We start from the raw sequence: 27,213 nt of genomic DNA on the forward strand, positions 1-27,213 counted from the left end.
GAACACGTCGATATGTCAAACCTGTAAGTAAGAGAAAAGACGTGTGTAGTGTTTACCTTTTTTAAGACAAAATTCTGGTTTCTGGTAAGATACATTTTCATAATTTATTCACAATATATAAAGTTATTATATTCAAGGTAAATTTATATACATTTTTGTTAATTAGTTTATAAATATGACATATAAATAATTTCTTTTAACACTAGGCTAGGCATCATCATCACGACACAAGAACAAGATTGTTGATTGAAGAGGCAGACAAAATACAATATTTTGCTGGAGTAATTAGGATTCTTCGTGTTAACTGCTGAAATAATACCATATAGCTTGCGCGCTGTATCGGTCATTGATTTGGTAAAATGGCAAGCCCAAGAACAAGGCGGGTTTTGAAAGACCTTCGTCTCAAATACAATAATAACGTAAGTTATTTTCAGTTAAATTGAAAAACCAGCCAAAAAAAAGTGAGTATATAATTATATATAATTTAATTTAAAACACATTCATTCATTAAAATCTATTTAATAAATATATAATATTAACGAGTAGGCCTAGGCGTCCCACTGAATGAAAATGTAAATTTATCAGATTTTGCAGAAAACTTTAAATAAAGGCAATTGCCCTTCACTTTCACATGAATACATAAATAATTAATTAATTGTCTGTGTTATTTTCACTCTGAATTGCTTTGTTTTTGTCATATTAGAATTGTTTTGAATGTAATGGCCACAATCCACAATGGGTGAGCGTATCGTATGGAATTTGGATATGTTTAGAATGTTCTGGTAAACATCGTGGCCTCGGTGTTCATCTAAGGTAGGTCTCTTTTCTTGAGGAACAAAAGTTCCTAAATTCTTTTTTACCATCAAAAGCATACATGGAATATAGCTGAATTTCTGGAAACAGACATTAGGCCAGCACAGAAGTGTGGTATTGGGAGAGTTGACCGTGGTAGCAAAGGAACATAACTCAATTTTGAAAAAAAAACTCAATTATATCTTTGTGAAAGAGTAAATCCATATAAAATGACATAAGTAACATTGATGAAATAAAGTGATTTCTAAACCATAGACAAATTTGATAAATTTAAAATAAATTGCTTAGATACCTTTTTTAAAAATTAAATTATAACAATTTAATCAACATTCCAAAATCAAAATCAAAACATATACAAAAACAATAAAATGATAATGGAATGGGATACAAAATAAGCGCTAGTGCTTAAAGCATGTAACCCTAATAAAAGTAAAACTAACATTATTACATTTTGACCAAGGCTAAAAAGACAGCTAAGTTATTGAAATTATGTCGTGTTTAGTTTTGTAAGATCAGTAACAATGGACAAATGGAAGGATTTAGAACTGGAAAAAATGAAGGCCGGCGGAAACAGTAAATGTCGAACCTTTCTGAAATCACAACCAGATTACGATCCAAACTGGAGTATACAGGAGAGGTGGAATAGCAAAGCTGCAGCATTATTTAGAGATAAGGTCAATATTCTTTTTAATCTTTTATCTTTCATCAATACATGAAAATTACCATCCTCAAAGAATAGGCATCAAGTTTCTGCAAACTTGTCTTATAAATTGCTCATATGATCCATAGCAGTGGCAGATCTAATAAGGTTTGAGGTGCGTGATTCACCTTTGACCTTTTGATAATAGCTGAAATAAAAAATATATATATATATATATATATATATTAGAAATACAATCTTATTAATATTGATTAAACGATATAGATGTTTTCATTTCAGGTATCTACAAAGTTAACTTTTTCCTAACCAACATAAGTTTGAAAATTATAACACAATGAAACAACTATCATCAAATTAGAGCTGACCAAATTTCAAAAGGCTTTGAAAATCATCCAGAAAAATGTATCTTTAGTGATATCTGACAGAACTTCTGAAGCAAACACCCACATAACTTGGCCTTTCAACTTTAACCAATAGGTTTCCACAGAGGCTGCAGGCAAGACCTGGAATCAGAGCCTTTCACCAGCAAATAACCATATAGCTAGGCCGTCAGGTGGTCTCAAGACTGTCCACTCAGCACCCTCATTCTCCTCATCATCGTCTATGAGCAGTTCTAGCAGTAGTCAAAACCATTCAAATGAATTTGAAGATTGGTTGAATACGGGAAAGTCAAAGTATGTGTCAATTTCTCATTTCTGTGTGTTAAATTTTTAGTTCTGCAATGTGTGTTTTAAATCCACCCGAAAGGTAGGTAGGTACAAATATGTGAAACCACTTTAAAAAACATTTTTACGTTTGTTTGTACTATGCAAACAAATTATAATAGAAATATATTATTATGAAGCTACAGTAAACCCAAGTTTATATTAACAATCTGTACTGAGAGATGCCTAGAAAACACTATTTCAGGGCTAAACACATTTTTGTTTAATTTAAGGCCATAATTAAAATGATAAATGTGTTTAATCGGGTTAAATGGTATATACACATGGCAAGTTGAAAAAATGAAAGATGAATTTGAGAATTTAATTAGAAATTGTTGTTAGACATGCAATGTTTATCATGGTTTTATTTATTATATAGAAAATCTGTACATGCTGAAAAGGAAGACTTTTTTTCAAGAAAACAGCTAGAAAATGCAGATAGACCTGAGTAAGTACGAACATTAACATGTGCTTAAAGCTCTGTCTACACTATCAACTATGTGACAACAAAATGTGATGTGCCCTTATGTGAACATGATGACATCATAGCATTACCATATTTGGGCATATTACTACCATATTTGGGCACATCATACATTTGTTGTCAAACTAGTTTTTTTACATCCGTGGACATATTATGAATGATACTAATCAATTTGTACTACTTAATAGTATACAAAGAATGAATATTTATCAGTTGGATGGTAAGAATATTTCATTTCAATTTTTTTGCCATATTATAAATTAAAATTACAAATATTACGCAGAGTAGCACAGTTATTAACAGCATTATAGCACTATATGTGCCATGTTCTGATACTGGGAATAATAAATCAAATCAATTCTTATTAAGGAGACACCTACGGTACTCCACAAATTGTCCCTTTAATAGTGTTCCCCGAATATGAGGGTCCCAATGTAGGCGTTATGCTGTATTATAATGATATAGAAATACAGTGTTATATAATTTTTGTTCTCTGTGCATTATCATTGTAGTAATTTACCACCGTCACAAGGAGGCAAGTACACAGGGTTTGGTAGTTCACCAGCTCCATCTGATCAACAAGCCTACGGTGGAGATGAGTTATGGAAAAACCTTTCATCTGTAAGTATTTCATACTTTAAGCTCTGTCTACACTATCAAACTATCAAAATGTGATGTGCCCATATATGGACACGATGATGTCATATCACTACCATATTTGTTCATATCACTACTATATGTGGGCACATCACACTTTTTTGTCAAACTAGATTGATAGTGAAGACAGAGTTTTAGTCCTAACCAGTTAGAGAAATTACCAGGTGAAATTTTAAAAAAGATAGAATTATTAAACATATTGTTAATATAAGATTGTATGTCACACCTGAGTGTATACTTGATATCTGGTTAATTGGTTAAAAGTTGTGTGTTAGTTCTACTGCAAATTAAAATTTATATTTAAATAATAGTTCTGTTGCACGTTCAGCTTTTGTAAAACTTTTGAGAATATTGTGTGATGCGAGCAGTGACGTAACATAGAGACCTGAGGCCCCTGGTTTAGGAACCCTAAGTGGCCCTCCAACGCTGGAGGCCTTGGGTGTTTTTAGCCTTTTTTGACATATTTTAATGCCTGGTTTTTTCCTCTGGGCACTGCTCAGGGCCCCATAAGCTCCTGGGCCCCTGGGTTTAACCAGTCAGCGTTCTGCCGTGAAACAACTGGATGTGAGACTGGTAACTTTAGTATGTGTTCTGTGACCACTATTGCCTTCAGTCACACGCTGATCAATTTTTGTTCTTTTCTCATGAATAAACAATTGCCTCATGAGGTTAATAAAGAAATAGTCTACTATATATTGCTTCATAATTTTATTTTACAGGGTTGGAGTGCATTCACCATTGGTGCTACAAAGGTTGCTAAGGCAACTAAGGATGGGGTATGTTTTTATTAGTATTTATTGATTTTTTAATATTAATCACCCTTTAATATATAATCTTTAATATAATAATATAATCTTGTAATTTAACACTATTCAACAAATTGTTAAGCTCTGTCTACACTATCAAACTAGTTTGACAAAAAAGTATGATGTGCCCAAATATGGTAGTGTAATGACCAAATATGGGAATGTCCATATATGAGCACATCACATTTTTTGTCCGTATAGACAAGGCTTTAGATTACAATGAGTTACAAGTAGTAGATAGTAGAACCCATCCTTTAAGAAGACAGTCCTATTCAGGGGACCCATGGCAGAAACAAGAGCAGTGACACAATATATATTTTCTTACTGTTATGTGTAGAATTTAGTTGTTTTTTATGAGCAAAAAGGGCTGTTGAATCGAAGACACTTTGGAACATGAACAATGCATAGTAGTAGTACTGCCCTCTATTTGTCTGTATTTCATTACGCAATCATAGTGTGTAGATAGTAAATGTAATCTTTGCATTTGTTATTTATAGAATACCCTACAATATTATTAATAGAGTGGGGATTCCCGTTTTATAAGTTAAAATATCTATTCTCAAATGTGTCTTTAGAGTCCTGATTCTACTGCAAAAAAAATAACCATGTGAATAAATTAACTCCGATTTCTTGGGAGCAGAAACAGGACAAATTTTCAATAACCAGTTCATTTGCAACCTGAAAATAATGATTAAAAACCCCCAATCGATTCTGTGTTAGAACGCCATTTAACCGGTTATTGCTGCAATGCAAAAGAATAGTTATTTGATTGACAGCAGCTGACCTTGTGTCAACTACACTGCAGTAACGTTTGAATTGACCGCCAGTGCCCATTGCATTTTGGGTACTGCTAACGACTTCCATCGATGACCATTCACTGATTTAGAACCTATTCATCTACTGTCCAAACAGTTATTGTCATAGCATTCTCCCTTAAGGTCATATTGTTTCAAAGCTAAATAATTATATTATTTTAATTAAATTTATGAAATCAGTAAGATTATGTCAATAGTGATGAAACAGTTGCAATCACTCATCAAAATGATTAATAGTGTACACTACTAGTGCGAATACAAATGTTAAAAACCTAGGATATTTAAATTATAAAACATGACTTGTGTTTAATGTATCATTATCAAGCAAATGTACCCCTTGACCAACACATTAAGTATTGTCTACACTATCAAACTTTATGTGACAACAAATGTGATGTGCCCAAATATGGACTTGATGATGTCATATCACTAACATATTTAAGCATATCACTACCATATTTGGACACATCACACTTTTTTTGTCAAACTAGATAGTTAGAGGCTAACTTGGTGATGGCGAGGTGAAATAATCCAGAAATAGACCTTGGAATTTTATTGATAAAAACAAATAATAATCGTATTTTTTTGTAATTATATGAAGAACCACATAAACAAGAGAAATGTTGGGTAACCTCTTCAGTCAAAGACTGGTCTCCCAGAGGGCCCAGTTGGTGATCAGTGACTGTGATGTACTAATACACCGGGGTAACCCCCTACTCGTCTCGAAAGATGTACTAGGTTCTTTAAAGTGCACACGAGCTAGATGTGTACACTGGACCTACGGTTTATAGTCCTTATCCGAGAAGACTCGCTCTACCACCAGAACCATGGAGTGAGTGAGCCTCAAACCCCTGCCGATGTTATGGCTACGTAATTACGGTTCAACTGTCTTAACCGCTCGGCCACTCACTCGAGCTTAGTTCTATTGTGAGAATAGCAATGAAATTAATGATTCCTTGCTAAAATTCTTTTGCATTGAGGATTGGATCGTTCAGGCATGCTGTATATATATATATGTGTGTATAGGTGACGACTGAGTAGGCGGTGTGGCTGCAAATTGATGATATTTGATTGATAGATTCATTTATATTAGATAGTATGCCAAAGGCCCATTTACACTAGGTCGATAACGATCGACGATAGATCTAGGATAAATATATATTTTTCTTACATAAAACAAAAGGAATCTAAAAAGTTTTTGTCCTTGAACAATAGGATAACCATCTATGGTTCCTTTGATGAAAATAATATTTTCACTCTCCAATTAATATGACATCATGATTAGTAAGAGCAATAATATCGTGACAAAACAATGTTTTTATTGATCATGACATCATTTGATTGGATTTTTAAAAATATTATTGTTATATCACGAAAATTTTTCTTGATTTATGTAAGAAAAATGTATGCATATTATTTATCTTTGATTGTTATTTTCCTAGTGTAAATGGGCCTCTATGCATGATTCTGTATTTATTGGTTTTAAATGTGAATTGACAAAAATATGTCGTACTTTTACTTCAGTATTTCTTTTATAATAAACTTTGACTCTATTTTATCATGAAGGACAAAAACTTTTATTTGATTCTATTAATCTTCACCTTTGGCTTGGCCTTCATTAAACAAACTATTTATTTTTGGCCATAACTGGTTTTAGTCTTGCTTCAATAATTTTATATCTCATTGACTTTGGTTAAGGATTTTTTATTGTAATTTCTAAGCATAAGAATTACTGTAAAATAAATGGACTAGTTCATTTCTCTGAATAGGGATGTCAACTATCTTGACTAAATTGTGTGTTTAGTGCAATTTTATTAGTATGCTTATTTGATTAATATTTAAAATTAGATTGTAAAATTAGCTGTTACCTGTTTTATCAGTAGAATGGTCCTACAAAAATTATTTCAATGGCTTGAATAAGTGTATGTTTAATAGGTGGGTACGATTGTATGGTCTATTGTATTTGTGGTTTACTTAAGCTTCAGATGGTACTTATTATTTGAGGTCTTGGACACGTTTATTCATTTGTAGTTTAACAATGATATTGATATTAGTCCCATCGTGATAGTTGTACTATGTGTTGTTTAGTGTTCGTTGCATTTTCTTGCTGTTTCTATGGAATTGGTGTTGGTAAGTAGTACTAGGTAGAAGTTGTTGTGTACAGTGTAGTTTTTCAACCTGCGTATACCCTGCTTATTTTGAAATCTTGAAAAAATGTGATTTACAGTACATGTTCATATCACTACTATATTTGGGCACATCACACATCAAACTAGTTTGATAGTGTAGTCAGAGCTTTATGTTGTTTTGTCTCCTAGCTAGGGCCCATCATATAATGCTCTCATTTTCTCTTTGAATTTTTATTTTGTTATTATGTCAGTCTTGCCTTGCATTTTTCCTTATTATTGTATATCAAACACATTTATATGGTAAAATTAAGTATTAGGATAAATGATGTGGACGCGAGATGCACATTACTACTGGGGTATACTCCCTACCTTCCCCACGTAAATACCAAAATCATTATTTTTTGTTTTTTTTTAAAATTTTCTACAGAAGTGAATAACTTGATTAAACTGCAAAACGGCCTATTCAAAGTCTGATTTTATCAATTATTTATTGTTCATGTTTTTGGGGCACAATTCATCTTTAATATGTAAATGGAAAAATAGCATAATATTGGAAAAATATTTTATAAAGTGATTAAATATTCCTGAATTTATGGGTTTTATTACCCAAATTTATTATTATGTTAATTTTAAAGATATATTCTGTTTAAACCACACTAACAATAGCTTAACACCTGTGGTAACTCATAGATAAAAATTCTAAACCAAAAGAATAGAGTCACTGATTGCTATAGTAGTTTTAATTGTATAATACTATAATGAGTATTTCACCAAACATTTAGTGCATTGGAACATTATATTTAGTGCAGTAGAAATGTATTTAGTTTATGGGAAATAGATCTTGAAAAGGATTTGAACCGATAACCTTCAAATATTTAGGCTGGCAAATCATACGTTTTTCAGAAAAAACCAGCTTGGTAATTAATGCACTTGTTTTCATATTGTATTTTGTACTGGGGCAGTATAAGTCTGTCATGAACAAAAGGTCACTTTGAATTGAATTTTAGCCACTGGTTGTTTTTTATTTTAAAATTTACTTTAATAAAGTCTATTCTATTTAATTTTAGGCAGTAAAACTTGGATCCGCAGCTTCACAAAAAGTAAGTATAGTATTAACAATGTTATGTTTCATTACTAAAATTAACTAATTGTTTGTTTGCTATATTCAATTAATTACAAGTGTCATCCAACTTGAGGGAGTAAGACTTGGCACAATTAGTTCAGTCAAATCACTTTTTAAAAATATGTGTCAATGGGACAGAAGAAGAAATGTACTAATTTTAGATTAATTAAAGATAACAAATTGCATGTATTTTCAGTTGTTAGTGTGACAATAATAATATAGTATTATATGAAATCAATAGAGCAATCATTCCATCAGTATCCTGTTCGGAACTGACCTTTGCTCTAATTAGATCCCATACAAAGCAACACCGATTCATTTACTACTTCAGCCTATTTTGTGCCTTAGCTTACCTGGATAAACAGACATTGGCCTATTCTCTCCGAGAAGAGAGCTACAAGACAACTCGAATATATAACATTTTATGAAACACCCCTATTATCACCATATATAATGAAAAGAAATGATGATAGTTGTGTGTTAGGATGCTTCCACTTAAGGGAATTGTGTATGGAATGTACCATTATCTGATAGTGATAGGGGTGTTTCATAAAATTTATATATTTAAGTTGTAGCTCTCTTGGGGAGAATAGGCCAATGTCGGTTTATCCAGGTAAGCTAGCACTAATAGACTATACCAACATCACGTTTGGTTTGTGTACTTTAATCATTCCAAAAGCTGTATCAAAAGAAGGAGCGTGACATCCCTATCCTAATTCAAGAGCCATCCATTGATGATGAGGTATTGTAGTATGTTAAATATTGTTTGGTTCCGTATCTGTACAGTATATTGTTCAGTTTTGTCATTCATTGTGTCTATTCCTTGCAACAATTAGATTAGTGAAGTAAACAATCTCTACCATCCCTTCCATATGATTGGTTGATTACGTATCACATGGCATGCAATATTTCGATATCCATCATTACGATTAAATATGTGAGTAATACATTGCAGATTTAGATTTCTGTGTTAAAAAGGTTGAGGCTGGTGACGATTGCATGTTCGAAAAGCCAGTCTTTAGTGTGCAGGTCTGGATCAAATTTTTGTACTGATTAAGTGAAATCAGTCTACCAAATCCATAATGTTGAAATTTACTACAATTTACATAGTTCAATGGTCCAATAGGTTCATTGTCATGCTCTTTGAAGAACATTAATTATATAGCATGCAATATACCAAACTGTAATACAATTGTATATTATTTTTGGCATATTCATTGTAAATTTTGCAACACTTTGACTGGATCGTCTCATTTAAATGGGAATTCAGTCGTCAGTAATTAATACAGCACATTTTTAACTTAGAGTTCAATAGAAGAGGCTCCATGTCTATTAATAATAAATAATAATAAATTTAAACTTTTGAGCACATAATGCATAAAGCCTCTATGCGCTTCACATAAAAGTAATCCATAAAATAAAAAAGAGCAATTAACTCTACAACAATTGTCAAATTATCACTGATGAATAAAGAATCATCTTGGTTAAACTAAGCATAACCATGTTGCCCAGTGGTCCTGGTTGCTACAACCAAACGTAACTTAAATAATCTTATTACCTGCAATGTTTATGTTCTTTTCTAAAGAACTAAATTAATTCACAATGTTATAACTTTATTCAATTATGTAATGGTGTAGTCTATAGTTCATGCCTGCTTACCTGGCTATTGTCTGTTTATCCAGGTAAGCTAGGACTCATAGAATACCAACACTACTGTTGGTTTATCACACTACACTAAAACGTAATCCTACAGTAGTTTATAGGAAGGAAATGATAGTTTCCACACACCTTTCGAGCATGTTACAAAGATAGTAGAACTTACATAATCAATCCAATGTATAGTTGAATAGTAAGACTGCCTATTAAATTCTAAAGTTATCATTTGTTGAAATGCCTGTAATATGCATGTTTCTGTAAATATAATGTTATTGTTGCATATTCGAATACCGTATCTTGTGCTTACATCTATTTACAAGCATCTTGAGCACTTTGTGGATATTTGAGCTTTATAAATCTTATTATGTTATCTTATCTTATCCCACCAATTCTGAAGAAACCGGATTATAAAAATACACACGCTTCATTTTCATTGGAAAAATTCACATTTATTTTGTTTTCAAGAAGATCAAGTCAATAGAACTGCTATACTATTAAGAGGACACCTTCAGGACTAAAATGTCCCGTTAGAAGAGGTGTCACTAGGAGTTGGCTGCAGTGAAAAACGTATCTTTTCCTTCACTTCTATGACATAGAATAAGGATTAATTAATCCTATTAAAGAGTGGTTCTTTTGGATCATACATCAAATTAAACAATCTTTAAAAGCTTTCAGTCAGTGTTTTTGTTACTCTTAGTCTTGTAAACCTTGACTTTATTGTCCATAAATTTGTCAAGGCTACGTATTGGATAAAACATAAAATTGCCATTTTATAAACCCTGTTAGCCTTGCTGAACTATCAATGTGTGTTGTGTTAAAAGCTTTTTGAAAATGAACAACCTATCAAACCCAGGCCTTGTCTTTTGAAAATTGCATGCATGCTACAAATTAGAATCTTAAACAAATTCAGGTGTGTTGTAGGTGTGCTGTTAGACTTGCCCCAAGTCTGTATTTATTGTCTTTTTTATGTTAGTCCACCAGTCATTCAATTTTTGTCTGAAAATACAAGCTCAAGTAGTATAAGTATGAAATGCCATATGTGCAAAAATATTTATCTTTTTACTAATATTATGTCAAAACTAATTTGCTGTTTGTATCTTGATCTGTTGAAATTTACCAAATTTAAGTGTGCTGTAAATGGCACACCTCAAGGGCATTTTAGGGGTGTGTTAGGTGAGTGACTCCACTCCTACGCCTCAAAAGGGCCTGCAAACCGTAACACTTAACAGTTTTTTGTTTGAAGACAATGCATGTTAAGAATGGATATGGACCCATGAATTTATAGGTCCATGGACTAAGCATAACTTATTCTTATTCTTTATTGCCAGTAAGTGGCAGGAAACACAAAAGGGAACTAAATCCCTATGACAAGAGCCTGTGAATCCTCTTACCAAGTAGCACATAAAGATAAAATATAGCATTTCAAGAAATATATCAGAAAATATCCGCACAAGAAATATCAAAAAACCATTCATAAAATACAAAAACAAGCAGAAAAGTAAAAACACTTAACCTTTTTAGTTAAAAGACATTGGTCTTTAGATATTGAAATTTGTTATTTGTTTACACTGGAGGAACCCAAAGGGTGAAGCTCAGCTTAGAACATATTTTGCACCTAATTCGTTTCAAAGAGAATGCGTCATAAGAAGATAATAGGGCGCATTGGAAACAGGCGATGCGGCAGTACAGTGTGCGACGTGCAACCGAGTGCAATTTACAGTGAGCATGCAGATACAAGAAAACTTGCCTGAACAGGCAATGTTATTTGGCCAATATGGCATTGCCTGTAGGGAGGCAACGAGGGGTGTTTGTGACTTGTGTGTTGCACACTGCCGCGTCACCTGTTTCGAAAGCTCCCTAATGTTCGCTGTTGCAATGTATAGGTTGTATTTTCTACAACACTCCCTCTTAAACATTTCTTGTCATAACGGCAAAGCTATTTGAATTATAATATATAGTCATCTTTGTTTAACTAACTATTATATAAAGCATTGACATATTTAATGAATAAGTACACTAGATAAACACTTATCTTTATACACACAACCAATGCATAGAATCTATAATATTCCTTATGACCATTTACACAGGTCATGGAGCGGATCGGCGGTTTCCACTCAGGATAAATACAGATTATACGTGGGACAAGCTATGCGGTTACTGCTCGTCTGTGTAAATTGGCTTTTAGTAAAAGCGAAATCATAAAATAAAAGGAAATTACGAGTTTTAACATTTTAACAAAATTGTCATTGTATGCAATTTGATAATATAAAAATCAACCTTTTTACAATGGGTTCTGTAAAATAATGATTTTCATTTCACACTGTAGTTGTGACCTAATATTTAAAGGATGATTATCAATGAATACCTTACTTGTAGATGATTAGTTTTGTTTCATTAGTAAATCAATATTGTTAATAATAAATTTAATTTATTTTTAATATACATTATTGATTATCATTGTAATACTCTATTTGCATATTGATTGATTGAATATCCAATTCTAATTAAAAAATTTAAGACATTGATCTTGTAATGTCACAGTAAATTGTCACGTTCATTTTGGAATACGTTGCCTATATAATTTAAATTTTAAAGATTAGGAAAACTTTTAAACTAGTTCCTGATTGTTGTAAGTATACAGTAATATAATAATATATATATATAATAATGTATGTGATAAAGAATCACAGTCTGTGGATTTTTTAGTGTTGTTTTAGAGATGATCGTTGATTACCATTATTTGTCTCGTCTAGACTCAAGAGTACGCCGAAAGCATGAACAAGAGTGTGATAGCTCCAACAAAGACCAAAATGAACGACGGGACTCTATGGAGTGATCTGTCTTCCGGCACTAAATCATGGGCCTCCAAGGTATGTAAGATATGAATTGGATTGTAGCCGCAGAGCTTAAATAGCCTACATTGTCACTATCTGACTAGTCTGACACTCTATTCAGTGAGGGCATGTGACGCAGTGTGTTGGTCGTTGGATTACTGATCAAGGTTCAAATTCTGTCGCCGCATTGCTTGTATACTTAAGCAAGATACTTTACAATACTTGCCTCTCTCCACCGAGGTATATAAAATGGGTACCGATTAGATCAAGACACAACTTTGCGCTGATTACTAGCTGCATTATGGGAGTATGTTTCCATACGCGTTTGATCCAAAAAATGACCAGGGTAATAATGTGCAGCGCATAATGTGCAGCGCATTGAGAGCTTGCTTATATGCGCTATATAAGAATGAACTATTATTAGAGTCACAAAGTTGTAATGTCTAATTGCCATCTTTACAGGTTGCATCATCAACATCAAAAGGTTGGAAAGAAATGTCAAAGATGTTGACGGACACTGGTGGCCACGAAGCTCTAGAGAACACCTCACCAACTGATGACCCCTTGATTGATTTTGGAGATTGGGAAGGCAAAGAGGAACGTGATCGTCTACGGTAAATAATAGAGACATTTTTGTTATCTCCAGTCGCCAATCTAGCAAGACTGAAATAAATGTTTAATTTATATCATGATGATATATACTTGTGGCATCCTGCATTTTGAAAAATTTGTTATGAATTATTATTACGATATGATGTCAAGCTATTTCCCTTAAATATTTATTTTTTGATTTATTAAACTTTGTTTAATGAGGTAGACTCATAACAGCCGAGGCTGACAGGCATGCCCTCAACACTTTAAAAAACAGGAACTATACAAACACGAAAACTGAGAAAAAGAAAGACAAATGGGGATATAAATAGACCAGAAAGGATGAAAAAAAAAATATATATAGAGAGCCAAACTCATGTATACGCATACCTATCCGTGTTACAACAATTATAACTTTTTTCATTTGGGCAAAATTATTTTATGTACTGTTAGAGAAATAAAGTTATGTAGGAGGTAGGCATACCCTACTATATGTTGATCGAATCTGCGTATCTAGCCTCGGTTCATTGCATTGACATATCTAGCCTAGATATGTCAATGCAATGAACCTAGGCATATCTAGCCAGGCATAGCCTAGGTTCATCGCATCAGTGTATCTAGCCTAGGTTGATCACATCAGTGTATCTAGCCTAGGTTGATCACATCAGTGTATCTAGCCTAGGTTGATCACATCAGCGTATCTAGCCTAGGTTGATCGCATCAGTGTATCTAGCTTAGGTTCATCACATCGTCGTATCTAGCCTAGGTGTAGCCTAGGTTCATCGCATATAGCCTAGGTTTATCACATTGGCATATCTAGCCTAGGTTCATCGCATCGTCGTATCTAGCCTAGGTGTAGCCTAGGTTCATCGCATATAGTCTAGGTTCATCACATCGGCATATCTAGCCTAGGTTCATCGCATCGTTGTATCTAGCCTAGGCCTAGCCAACATATTTTTACTTCTTGAAATATTTTTATACTAGAACAAAAATAAAAGTTGTTGAATAATTTATGTTTAAGATTTTCTGATAAAATGTGATCTGTACAACAATTTTCATCGAATCAAACGATAACCAACTTTCACTTTAAATTCTGTGTCTTTGAAAATTAATGCATCCTATTTATCAACAGATCACTGGACTCTCATAAGAATGACACACCTCTTTTGCACAATGAGCCATCGCCTGTGCGACAACAGAGTGACGAATGGAAGACCGATGGCTGGGGAGGCTGGGATGATGATGATGACAACATTGATGACAATCCATTTAATCAAAAGAAGAATAAGATGGTTAATGATGGATGGGGATCATGGGAAGAAGAGGAAGAAGGAAACCTACTGATAAATAAAAGGTATAGCTTTTATACACGATACACACACAGTATCATGTCTAGCGACAATAAACATCCCGCAGTATCATGTCTAAAGCTGTCTACACTATCAAACTAGTTTGACCAAAAAACCGATATGACATTATCATGTCCATATATGAGGCACATCACATTTTCTTGTCACATAAAGTTTGATAGTGTAGACAGAGCTTAAGGGCAATAAACATCTTGCATTTATGTCTAGCAACATTAAGCATCCTGCAGTTATCATATCTAGTGACAATAAACATCCTGCAGTATCATGTCATCTGACAGCAGTCTTCATCCCATATGTAATACTGTAGTATAGTGAGATTCAAAGGGTAGGATAAGTTGACACAGTAGAACCCCTGTTAATGGAACACCTTCGTGACCCAATAAACTTCACCCATAAGGGGTGTCCCCTGAATGTGGGTTGGTCATAGTAAACCATATTTTTTCACAGGAAAGTGTCTCCTTAATATATAGGATTTGCATGAGCGTCCATGCTACACATGAGAATTTATGATAAAAGCTCTCTGATTGGTTGCTATGTTGGGCAGGTCAAAGATATTTTAAGAGAGTTGAATACAGTATATGACTTTGTAAACCCAAACCATAAATTGATTTTATATCTCGTTTTACTTTAATTAATAATATCTCTATCCTTTATTATTCAGCAAATCTAACACAAAATCAAAGAAGACAACACTAGAAGACACGTGGGATGATGCTGGTGGTTGGGATGATGCAGCATGGGAAGCAGTCGAACAAGAGGTCAAGAAAGCACCAAAGACAAAGTTAAAAAAGGGAGATTGATGACGGTTTCATCCGGCGGTTATTTAATAGGCAGTTTGTAATTTGTGCGGAATTAGCACAAGAGAGTTTAAAATCTGGGACATACTGCAGTCATGTCAAGTTTATTTTTATTTATTTTGGATGGTGTTATATTTAGGAATGTTGATAAATTGCCTGAAACGTTTTGCGACATCTTGTTCCATCATATTGAACATTAAAGTTGTTAAAACCGTCACTGTTATAGGCTTTGTACATGCAAAACTTGGCTGTTTGTTGCATTCAACATCTCGAAATGAAAACTCCTTATTAACCCTGGATGATTGTTATTATTAAATATTTAATATACGGTAAAACTCCTATTAAAGGGACACTTTTAAAACCTAACATGATTAATATGAGTGTCTTCATACTCTTAAAAGATATATTCATTCTGTTTTAAGGAATGCATCCCTTTAATAGAGGTGTCCCTTTAATAGAGGTTTCCCTTTAATAGAGGTGGCCCTTTAATAGAGGTGTCCCTTTAATAGGGGTGTCCCATTAATAGGGGTGTCCCTTTAATAGGGGTGTCCCTTTAATAGAGGTTTCCCTTTAATAGAGGTGTCCCATTAATAGGGGTGTCCCTTTAATAGGAGTGTCCCTTTAATAGGGGTGTCCCATTAATAGGGGTGTCCCTTTAATAGGAGTGTCCCTTTAATAGGGGTGTCCCTTTAATAGGAGTGTCCCTTTAATAGGGGTGTCCCATTAATAGAAGTGTCCCTTTAATAGGAGTGTCCCTTTAATAGGGGTGTCCCATTAATAGGGGTGTCCCTTTAATAGGAGTGTCCCATTAATAGGGGTGTCCCTTTAATAGGGGTGTCCCTTTAATAGGGGTGTCCCTTTAATAGGGGTGTCCCAAAGAAAGGTTTTACTTTAAATATCCAGAATAACATTCACATAATTGTATTAAAGGCACACTTGATTCAATTATTGTTCCAACCACTTCACCATTAACAAGTACTGTAATTCTAATCCATATTCCTCCAGTGAGCATAAATGTCATGCATGTATTGTATAATGCTAAATATGCTATAGGCTATACAGATTTTTTGTGTCAGATTTCCTGTAAATAAGTATCTTCAGTCAATAAGAAGATCTCAAATATACATGTATGAACATATTGATGTACTGTATTTTTAATATGCAATCAATGGGGTTTTTTTTCAGTTGTCACCAACAGACTGTGTACACATATTTTAGCCAATTTAATTGTGTGAAAAAAAAATACTACTGGTATATTTTTGGATGTAGATAATTGTATTCAAACACTTTATCTAAAGACTATATTAGCCTGGTTCATGATCTCACTAAAAACTTTTTTCTAAAATGTGTTTTAAAGGAGAGAATACAGGACCTCTAAAAGCATCTGTGTGAACGATCTGTAAACGGTTCATACTGGACTGGCATCTATATTTTTTCTTCAAGATACTAGCAGTGTTTTAATGAAAAAATAAAAGCTTTATTTATCAAACCAGTTCTTTTTATCTTAAAGAATGGATATTTTCATCTAAGATTTAAGCAGAATATATTCACAAATATTTGATTGGGTTATTTTGAAAACTGATTTTTAAGCAAAATATTTTTTTTTATTTTGTTGCTATTAAGAATGTTTGTTATTAATCCAGCCACTTGTGATTATCACTCTCATCTACTGACACCTGGCATTGTTGGTATTATTTAAATTAACTGTATTCTAATGTCATTAAGTTTAAAAATCCTATATTTTCCTCAATTGTAATTTTCTTTAAATGATTGATATATTGTCAATAAAAAATATGTATTGCCTAATAAGATATTATACTGTATAAATAATAAATGTCAATAATTATTTTAAATTATGTGGCAATACATATTTAGTGTTTAGATTTAGTTCCATGATGTTAGCATGTAATACAGTAATAATTATAAATTTAATGTTATTTATTAATGAAATTTATTTTTTTCTGTGTTTTATTTACATGCTTGATAACATTTATTTTAACTAATTATCATAATAAATCATAGGCACCAAAAGAGAGGGATGAACGAAGATGTGCTATACAGAGCAAATAATTCCAGATAATATATGATTATGCTATTTATTATAAGATTTGTAAAGACTTTACAAATTATTAATCTAAATTTCAACCCCCTCTTCCAAAAATTCTGTTGTCCCCTAATGTATTTTCCCCAATATGTAGGTTAATTAAATGTCATACTCATATTGTTATTTGTTATTGTATGTAAAGCAATCAATGAGACGATTTTAATCAATTATTTTGGTCAATGTGTAATAAATTGGTTATATACAAGATTATGATTATTATTATATACAAGATATTCATAGACTACAGTACTTTGAGGCATTCGAATCGGTCATTCATGTTAAACTGTGAAATGACAGAAATGGGCCTCACTGTTGCATTCAGAGAGAGATCAGATGGAATGGTGATGACATGGATGGAGGAATTCAGCATAACAAAAAGTGTGAGACAAGGGTAGCCTCATCATATCTCTTTGTGACATGCACAGAGAAAGCAGCGGGATGCCAGTGTGGATCATTATGGTGTCAAAATAGGAGCCATACCAACTTCTAACCACCGTTATGCTGATGACACGAAAGTTTAACATCAGCGATAAAAGAGACCAGTAAAAAGATGAATCAAACTCAATGTGAAGAAAACAAAACTTCTTGTTGCTATGGGAGATGCAAAGAAGTATAATATCTTGATAGATGGATGAGAAGAAGTTAAACAGGTCAACAACTTCTAGACTCAATTAAAACTTGCACTGCAAACTGCACAAATCGCAAGGATCGCAATGGCCAAAAGAAGGATGATATGAAGATGAAATTAACCAAAATCCTTGTACGGCTTGGAAGGCTGGACTGTTAAGAAAGGAGATGAGAGCTGAAATGTGGTTCTGGAGAAGATTGCTAAACATCACATAGAAAGAGAAAAGAACAAACAACATACCTGAGGAACTTGGTGTGAAAAGACAACTGCTTGGGGAGAATCGTGAAAAGAAAGTCAGCCTACTTTTGATCATAAGAGGAAGCGGCAGTGCACTAACACTGCAGATGATAGAAAGAAAGATAGAAGGGAAGAGAAAGAGAGGAAGTCAGAAGAAACAATGGTTTGATAACACAAAAGAATGGACTGGATTGAATTGAATTTAGTGCAAGCCAATTGGTGTCCTGCTCTAAACCTGCTTGGAAGAAAAATCCATATGTAAAGCTCTCTCTACACTATCAAACTAGTTTGACAAAAAAGTGTGATGTTCCCAAATATGGTAGTGATATGCTTAAGTATGGTAGTGATATGACATCATCGTGTCCATATATGGGCACATTAAATTTGTTTTGATAGTGTAGACAGAGCTTAAGATTTGAACAGATGGTAGCCAATCTTCAGTATTGATGGCGCCCGAACTTGATTCAAGATCGCTTGATTTTAAGTGTTATTACTGGGATTTGATGAACATTTAATTTTGGCTCAATTTATTTAAACTAACCGCCCAGTACTTATCAATTCACACTTGCTTTTTGTCACAGTTAGTGAATCAGTTCACCTTCCTAAACTAATCATATTTAACATTTAAACGCCTTTGTAGGTATGATTACCTTTATTTTTCAATACCAACTACTGTATTTTCAACAGGGTCCAGAAATCTATGCCACCGATATCGATGTAATGAAAGTATGTGTACTTTGCAACTACTTAAGTTAGGCATTTTTCATCTTAGTTATTGTCTTTTTCATGTTAGTATGTCAGTCGGCCTTTATATTCAATTTGCATGCTTGTATTAAATTCAGTATGCATGGATTGCTGTACTCAATCGTGTGTGTATATATATATAAAAAAATAATTATGGGACCTCAACTGTGTAAGGCTGGGTATAAAACCATTACACCAAACTCGAATTCACAAGGTTGTAATGAAATTAGCCTAATCACAAACAGCATTAGACACAAAAATAAAACAAAATAGAAATCAAATTTTACAGTAGGTAGATTTATGCACTCTCAGAGTTATCTGAAAATGACTTAATTTGAAGAAAAACAAAGGAAGCAATTTATAAATTTCTGAGTAGTTCATAGCATTTTATTTCAAAAAATAAATAAAATAAAAAGGTAATCATAATTCTATTAAAAAATGTTATTAATTGAAGTGTGTATATGATAAGCTGACTCTATAATGGATAAAAACAATCTAATTATTGCATTTAATTAATAAATTTGACTGCATTATATATATAAATAATTATTCTACACTGTCTATTAAAAAAGCATGTTTACTAAATTGAATATAAAAAATTCTCAAATAATAGATAAAAATAACCTACCTACAATCTTTAACAAACAATTTTTAATGATTTAAATTTAATTTTGGAAAAGAAAAACCAGTTTTCAATTGCAGTTAAATTAAATTATTCCCATTTCCTTAAATACTAATAAATTTACATGGCTAAATACCATCAATACGTAATCTCATTCTAATGTTAACTGGGAATTATTACAGTGCGTGGAATGCTTAATTTAAACTTACATTCATCAAATAAATTCAAATAATATGGCAAAAATAGCACTAGTTTAGGCAGGAATGAGATATTACGATTAAAAATGCATTATGTTTTATATTCATGCAATAAAGTACTATATTTATATTCTAAATGGTACTTTTATTGTATAATAAAATACTATATTTCTGATATACAGTACACATGCACATGACTTTCCAATACAGTACAAAATGATATTTTCAAATTAATATTATCACCGAGCAGTTTAGAATTGATTCTAATGCCTATGTCTATGTTTTTGAATCAAAAGGCAAATTACTGAAAAGATGACAATGATGTGGGAAGCAGTGGCTGGATCTCAATAGAGATGCAAATAAAGTATAGCAAAAAGCTGAAATTAAAATGATAAAGTAAAACAGCCAGAAAGAAATTGCAGGGCTTTCAAGTAACACTAACCCTTCCTATTATTCCTTATTAATGTATGTTTTTTCATAAATTACATTACAATTAAGAAATTTTATATATATATAATCTATATAAAATAAAATTTGATATTTGCCAAAATTTGCTGTGATTAATACAGTAGTATAATTTGATCAAGGAGAGATAACCTTATTTGTCCATCATTTGACACACTTTATATATCCTTAACAAAACATAAGAATATTTGTAATTTTCATCAAAATATAACAAGCTTTTAGAATAACTATAAAAAATAGCAGCAAAAAAAAATGGTTGCAAATTGAATGTATGCAGAATTATTACTTTTTACACTAAATATTTGTATATACTGTAAATGACAATCACATTCTCTTCTTCGGTATTAGCTCATTATTTAATCAGGTTCTCTCGCGACAAAACGTCCACATTGAAATCAACTCGCGCATTTAAACATCTGGAATCGAGTGATCCATTGACTTCTTCACAAGACTACTTGACATGCTAAAAAAAGGAAAATTAAATGAAACATTTACAAGTTTGTATTGTAAACAGATTATCACAATAGTTTATGTTTATTAGTAAACCGTAAAAATAAGACTTCAATTAAAAGAACTTAATTTTCAATCAATCATAATTGATTAATTTATTTTTAGGTGTTAGGGAAAAAATAAGTACTAAATACACGATCGTTAAATAGTACGTACTCTCGCATGCCATGTGACCCAAGATTGTTCAATCAAATGAAAGGAATTTATTGAGACGTTATATAATATCAGATATTATTATTTCCAAATATCAAATAAATGTCAAATCAAAGGAGGGGTTCTACCATAGTTCCAATATGCTATTTTTAAAAACAGATCTATAGCTCTGTCTACATTATCAAATTGTATGTGACAAAAAAAAATGTAATGTGCCCATACATGGACATGATGATGTTATATCACTACCATATTTGGGCATATCACTACCATATTTGGGCACATCACACGTCATTAGTTTGATAGTGTGAACAGATCTAAATCAATACCTTTTCATCATGTGATCATACACAAAGTTTGGCATAATGGTGATGGTTACAGTTCGAGGAGAATCTGCAAGGATTTTTGATACTTCTTTATCCTATAAAATTCAAAAAATTTGATTACAAAGTTAAAGCCAAGATTAAAAGTACAGATTGTATCAGTAAAAAGACACTTTTGAATTTAGCCTGTTAGATCTAAAACCAGATCTTACAAATAAAATGTACATTGTTTTTATTATATTATGGTTTTTGATAAACACCACAATCAACAAGCACATGATTTACCGTTTGTATAATTATTACTACACATCTGGAAAAAGTAAAAACTTGTTGCAACACTTCAAAAAATATCAGCAAGGCGCCAGTTTTTTATTTTCAGATGACCTAAGTTATTACTTACAAAGAATATTTAATAGCCTTTTACTTACAAATCACAGTACATGAATACTACAGTATTCAAACTAATTGTTACTTATTACAATGTATGCATATGGGAAATGGGTATTAGTTTGATTGTAAATTAATAAAATAATAATAATATCCTGGATTTATATAGCGCCTAATGTTGTGAAACCTCTAAGCGTTGAACAGTATTACCTCAGTCATTTTTTTCTGATCAAACACGTATGCAAACATACTCCCATAAGAAAATAATAAACATTTGGAATTGCCCAATAATTAATTATTTTAAACATAATAATTGTCAATTCATTTAATTAGGTATTAGAATAAAAATATATTAGTTGTCTCACCTTTAGACCAATGACATTTTGGCCATTGACCTCGAGCAAAGCATGGTCAATCAACAGACCATTCCTAGCGGCCGATGTCTCTTTTGCAATGGCTGTGATTTTACCATTCTTGAAAACAAATCCAACATAACCAGCGCTGTCTTTCTGCAGTGTAATTGTTCTTTCAAATGGTCTACAAAGAAAAAATTAACATGTAATTCATTATTATTAATACTTGCTGGTACCTAGATTCAAGGTATTATCCTGTGAATTTATGTTGAAGTATGCTGATGATATATTGAGAATTTTAATACCATGCCGGATTTATCAAAGTTGCTTCGGAAAAAAAATTGTATTAACTTTGCCTTAACTCATTGATTTTGCTTAAATCAGATTTATAAATATATATAAGCCAAAATATTTGCTTAATTTTGCTGCCCTCTAGAGTTTAATTTTGCGCATGCGCAAAGTAAAATTTACCTAAGACAATTTTTCTGCTAAAAGTTATTTGCTTAAGCGCTCCCTAAATATTTCAGGTTAAGCAAAAATATAAGCAGATATTGATGAATGCCAACCCAGGTCTCCCTACCTAGTGTCTCGATATTATTACTCATCATATTCCAAGTAATCTCCTATCGCTCGCTAAGGTGCAATTTCTCCTGACATTATATATAAAACATCGCAAATTTATGATTTATGCTTTTCTACTACTACTTACTAGGTATCTTTTGGTGACCTAAAGGTGACAAATATGTTGGAAACTAGTTTTCCACTGTGCACATTGGCCTGCTGTATTGCCATGCTTTGGAGAGGTCTTAGCATACGGTACCCATTATTTACTATGCTGATCGCCAATATTATAAAAGAGCACCCTCTATGTTTGGATGTATGATAGCCCTTCATTTGTCCGGCCTTGCTTGATAAATCAACTGATATTTCATGTTCCCTAGCTAGTACGACTGCAACTACTAACAATATGTGTACTTAGTATTGAAGTAGAGAAAGAGAAAATATCCTAACCGGGAAATAATGTTTGAACTTTCATTTTTAACAAATAATGATAACCAAATAAAAGCAGGAAATGATGATCAGGCTACCTTTGACCTCAATTCTCTGTCTACACTATCACACTTGATGTGATAACAAAAATGTGATGTGCCCACATATGGACATGATGATGTCATATCACTACCATATTTGGGCATATCACTACCATATTTTGGCACATCATACTTTTTTTTGTCAAACTAGTTTGATAGTGTAGACAGAGCTTTAGACTAGCATCAAACTGAAAATGGCAGAATGTTGTAACTAAAAGTAAAACCACAAATTAAAAAACAAAATGCTTACCGATCTCTGACAGCGAAGGTAATTCGTTGTTCATCAGCTTTCTTAAGGATACTCATCGCCTTGTCTCTGCTCCAACCAGCAACATTTGAGCCATTTATCTGCAGAAGCTGATCTCCAAACCTCAGGCCACCCATAGCAGCTGGTGAACCAGACAATACAAATGCTACAAAAATTCCCTGAAATAAATTTGAACCATTGTTAACCACCACTATACCCAAACAAGGTTACAAATATCAGTATTTTTAAGTATGTTTTATGTCTTGTAATTTTTTTTGTCTTTTTAAAATTTGTTATTGAGGACCCCATTGGAAAAAAGTCCCACATTGGGACTTTCATGGCCTATCCTGCATCTCTGTCTTTTTTAATTTAATATATATATATTTTGTATCATAAACTGTGCATGTTTTTTTTAATGAGATGCAAATAAACCAAATAAAAAAATCCAATTAAATAAGTTAGGCTGTGTTCGGACGTAAAATCAGTTACATGTGTAACTTTACATGTGTAATCAGTGATCGTTCAGACGATGAACAATTTACATGTGTAAACTAACAAAAAATACCCAGCAAGGTCATATTTCATGCATCTCTATTACTATTAAGGTCAAATTGCTCCTTATCTTGCAGTTAATCAGCTTGCGGTTTAAGGTTTAATTGAAAAATCCACCTCATGAGGTAGATCCTTAAATTCTCAAGTTTATCTCAAAATTTACACCACACGCGACCATTACACATGTAAATTTGGTCCGTCCGAACAGGCTCTTACTGTCTCTACTGCAGCAGAATCTGTTGTATGGTAGCCTCTGTATTTATTGCAATATATGCAATATTCATTGAATGGCAGTTGCTACAGTAAGAGACCCCATTATTATCTTACATACCTTGCTAACAGCCTGTACTCTCATACCAATCTTTCCATTTCCGTCTTTACAAACAACAACTTCCCGGATGCCTTGCTTGATTTCTGCTCTTGCAATACCTACATTGGTCTGCCCCGAGACTGGGGCAAGCACACCTCCGCTGGATGGAACAGCCACAGTCTATAGTAGATTATTCATACATAAAAGTGTGCAAGTATAAGAAGTGATGAAAAAAAAACAGGCCTACGATAATATCTTTAATAATAATATATTTATGCTAATCCAATTGATACAGTATAATAATACAATATTTAATGTCATACAGACTCCTTTTTGAGAAACCCCTTTTCACACAACACTTTCCACTGAAAGGAAACATGGGCAATATATATTTTAACACTACGACCAACCCAATTAGGAGACACTTTGTTGGGTCTTGAAGGTGTCCTCATATAGGTGTTCTAATGTATAACAGTTATTATCTGATTGCTACAAAAGTTTAAAAGATCTAATAATAATGGTAACAATTACTAGAAGACTAATATTTAGTCACAATATTTGTTCAAAAATAATTATACAATTACATACAGAACTGTATAGATAGTTGCTTTTTCATTAATTGACTAAACTCATTAACATGTTTTATGATGATCTACTTAATAATAATAATATAGGTATTTGTATAGCGCCAGAATCAACTAAACCGAAGTAAAAATCAAAGGCGCTTATATTGAATGTTTAAAAAATGCGTTTTAAGTTCTTTTTTCAAAATAGCATTAGAAGTTAAATGAGAGGGAGGGAATTCCAAAGAGAAGCAGCAGAGAACATAAAAGACCTTTGTCCATAAGATTTGGTGTTAATTCTAGGAACAAGATCATTAGCAACCTTTTGTTTTTATACAACACACCAATGACTACGTACGTTGAGTCAAAACTATGGATGTTCATCCTAACCATATTAGCTCGCGAAAATAGCTGTGTCAGAACTTCGTAAGAGCGACATTGACGATAACAAAATTTAATTCACTCACCTGTGGAGATTGTGCCACTACAGGCATATTTTGAGCGATAGTCTCCGGTGTTAGGCTCAGGCCCATGTACTCATCCAGTGATGGGTACAGTCCAGAGGGCTGCTGCCCTGGTACAGAACCAGATGTAACTGTGTTGGCTACATGTTGACGATACTGCACCTGTGCCTGAGGAAAGAATAAAAGTATTTCCTAATATAATTTAAAACAAATCTTGTTAATTCTAATTTTTGAATAGAGAACTTTAAAATCGTAGTCATATTTGTTGAGGCTTGCTTACTCATACTGGGAATAGTTATTTACTTCGGTAGTTGTCTCCTATCCATCAGAGTTAGCAATAGCTAAACCAACCAACTACCAAATAATTAAACTGAACAGACCACATAAACAAAGATTCTAACCGACCTTTCCCTGATTAGTGTCAATGAGAAATTGTGTAATTAATCATTTGTATTGGTGTTTTCATATCCTGAGTCTGAGGTACCATTCAATGTAAACATCCCTATACGGGTGAATCTGTATTTTGACTACACAAATCACCAATTGATTGTCAGAATACACTGTTTAGAGTCACCCTCTATAAATAAGGTGAAATAAAATAAAAAATAAAAACAAATAAAAGAATTCAAATGAAACCAACCTGAGCCATTTTATCAACTTTCATATCTTCAAGTGAGGGATACAGAGACATCTTGCAAATTAGTTTTATTCTATTGATTAATAAAAACAAAATTAATGTATTATTTTTAAAGAATCATTGACTATAAGCATTATAAAGTATCCATAAATTTTATCAAAAATGTAACTACAGAAGCGTAAAAAAACAACAATAAGCATAAAACTAACATAGCGCAACAATTTCTTTTATCATTCAGAACATTTTTACAGCAATTTTTTTCTCAGGATAAGGACATGGCATGGTGTCCTGAAATCCCCTGAAAACGCTATGTTATTTCTGTTACGGTTACGCTTCCCGGCACAGTATTGTTTGTTATCGATCAACGAAGAAGATGTCTTCCGTTTGGTGAAAATGGCAAAATTAATAATAAATAATTTATAAATTATAATTTATTTATTGTACTCTCCTTTATTTAATCATTAAATGAGTTCTAAATTAATAATAATAATATAGGCTAGCTAATAGCCTATATACTAGGCTGCTTTATAGTACTATTTTACTAGGCTTAGACTATGATGCTTAAACTAGACTCTGCAGGGCCTAGCGGACCCCTCCACCAGGCGAGAGCCTACCTAGGCTACTTGCTTCTACTCCTTAGTAATAGTAGTAGTAGGCCTGACTGAGGCAGTGAGAGCCTAGCCTCGCTGGCGAAATCAACTCACTCGGTAATTAATAATAAAATAAATAATATATAATGTGTTGAACTGAATAACTTACTAGGCCTACTTCGATTTAGAATAATGTTGAACGTAGTAGATGCTGCTTGTTGTTAGATTCTTGGATTTACACGACGAGAATGTCCGGAGAGAGAGAGATATATCAACAAAAAACTACTGAATTTGACTCATCTGATTAAAAACTAACGTCACATTTCTCACGTGAATTGATGATGAAATGTCTATTTTTAGAAAACCATGTGAGGGCGCCTATTTTTACATTAAAAGCAAAGATCTTAATAAGATCTTTGATTTAAAGGTAAGGTGCAGGCAAAAAATTTCTATTGATCATACATTCCAATAATTATCGATCTATCATAATTTTTGGGATTTTATTTGTGTTACATGAGCTTGTTGAAAATAAGCACTTTCTTATCAGTTCAAATTACACAGTAAAATATCTATTCTTTTGTACACAAATTTTG

General features: G+C 32.7%; 2 protein-coding genes across 3 annotated transcripts; one reads left to right on the forward strand and one right to left on the reverse strand.

Moving 5' to 3' along the window:
- Positions 1 to 5: 5 nt before the first annotated feature.
- On the forward strand, positions 6 to 17,727 carry LOC140063183 (ADP-ribosylation factor GTPase-activating protein 1-like). Of its 2 annotated transcripts, XM_072109659.1 has the most exons (14): positions 6 to 84; positions 207 to 419; positions 704 to 813; positions 1,316 to 1,487; positions 1,952 to 2,148; positions 2,558 to 2,626; positions 3,175 to 3,283; positions 4,039 to 4,095; positions 8,137 to 8,169; positions 8,872 to 8,934; positions 12,605 to 12,721; positions 13,148 to 13,299; positions 14,409 to 14,630; positions 15,308 to 17,727. In XM_072109659.1, the coding sequence occupies exons 2-14, from the start codon at positions 360 to 362 to the stop codon at positions 15,444 to 15,446; spliced, it is 1,500 nt and encodes a 499-aa protein (XP_071965760.1). In that variant the 5' UTR covers positions 6 to 84; positions 207 to 359; the 3' UTR covers positions 15,447 to 17,727. The 2 variants fall into 2 exon arrangements, with proteins under 2 accessions (XP_071965760.1, XP_071965761.1); XM_072109660.1 differs by lacking the exon at positions 8,872 to 8,934.
- Positions 17,728 to 19,545: 1,818 nt separating this feature from the next.
- Positions 19,546 to 26,945, reverse strand: LOC140063184 (syntenin-1-like). The gene is made up of 8 exons (XM_072109661.1): positions 26,790 to 26,945; positions 26,034 to 26,103; positions 25,397 to 25,561; positions 24,388 to 24,546; positions 23,508 to 23,683; positions 22,179 to 22,350; positions 21,433 to 21,524; positions 19,546 to 20,903 (listed from the first exon to the last, which is right to left on the reverse strand). Exons 2-8 carry the CDS (start codon positions 26,082 to 26,084, stop codon positions 20,849 to 20,851), a joined length of 870 nt encoding a protein of 289 aa, XP_071965762.1. The 5' UTR covers positions 26,085 to 26,103; positions 26,790 to 26,945; the 3' UTR covers positions 19,546 to 20,848.
- Positions 26,946 to 27,213: the final 268 nt, after the last annotated feature.

This window comes from Antedon mediterranea, chromosome 11, assembly GCF_964355755.1.
Source record: "Antedon mediterranea chromosome 11, ecAntMedi1.1, whole genome shotgun sequence".
Taxonomy (NCBI): domain Eukaryota; kingdom Metazoa; phylum Echinodermata; class Crinoidea; order Comatulida; family Antedonidae; genus Antedon; species Antedon mediterranea.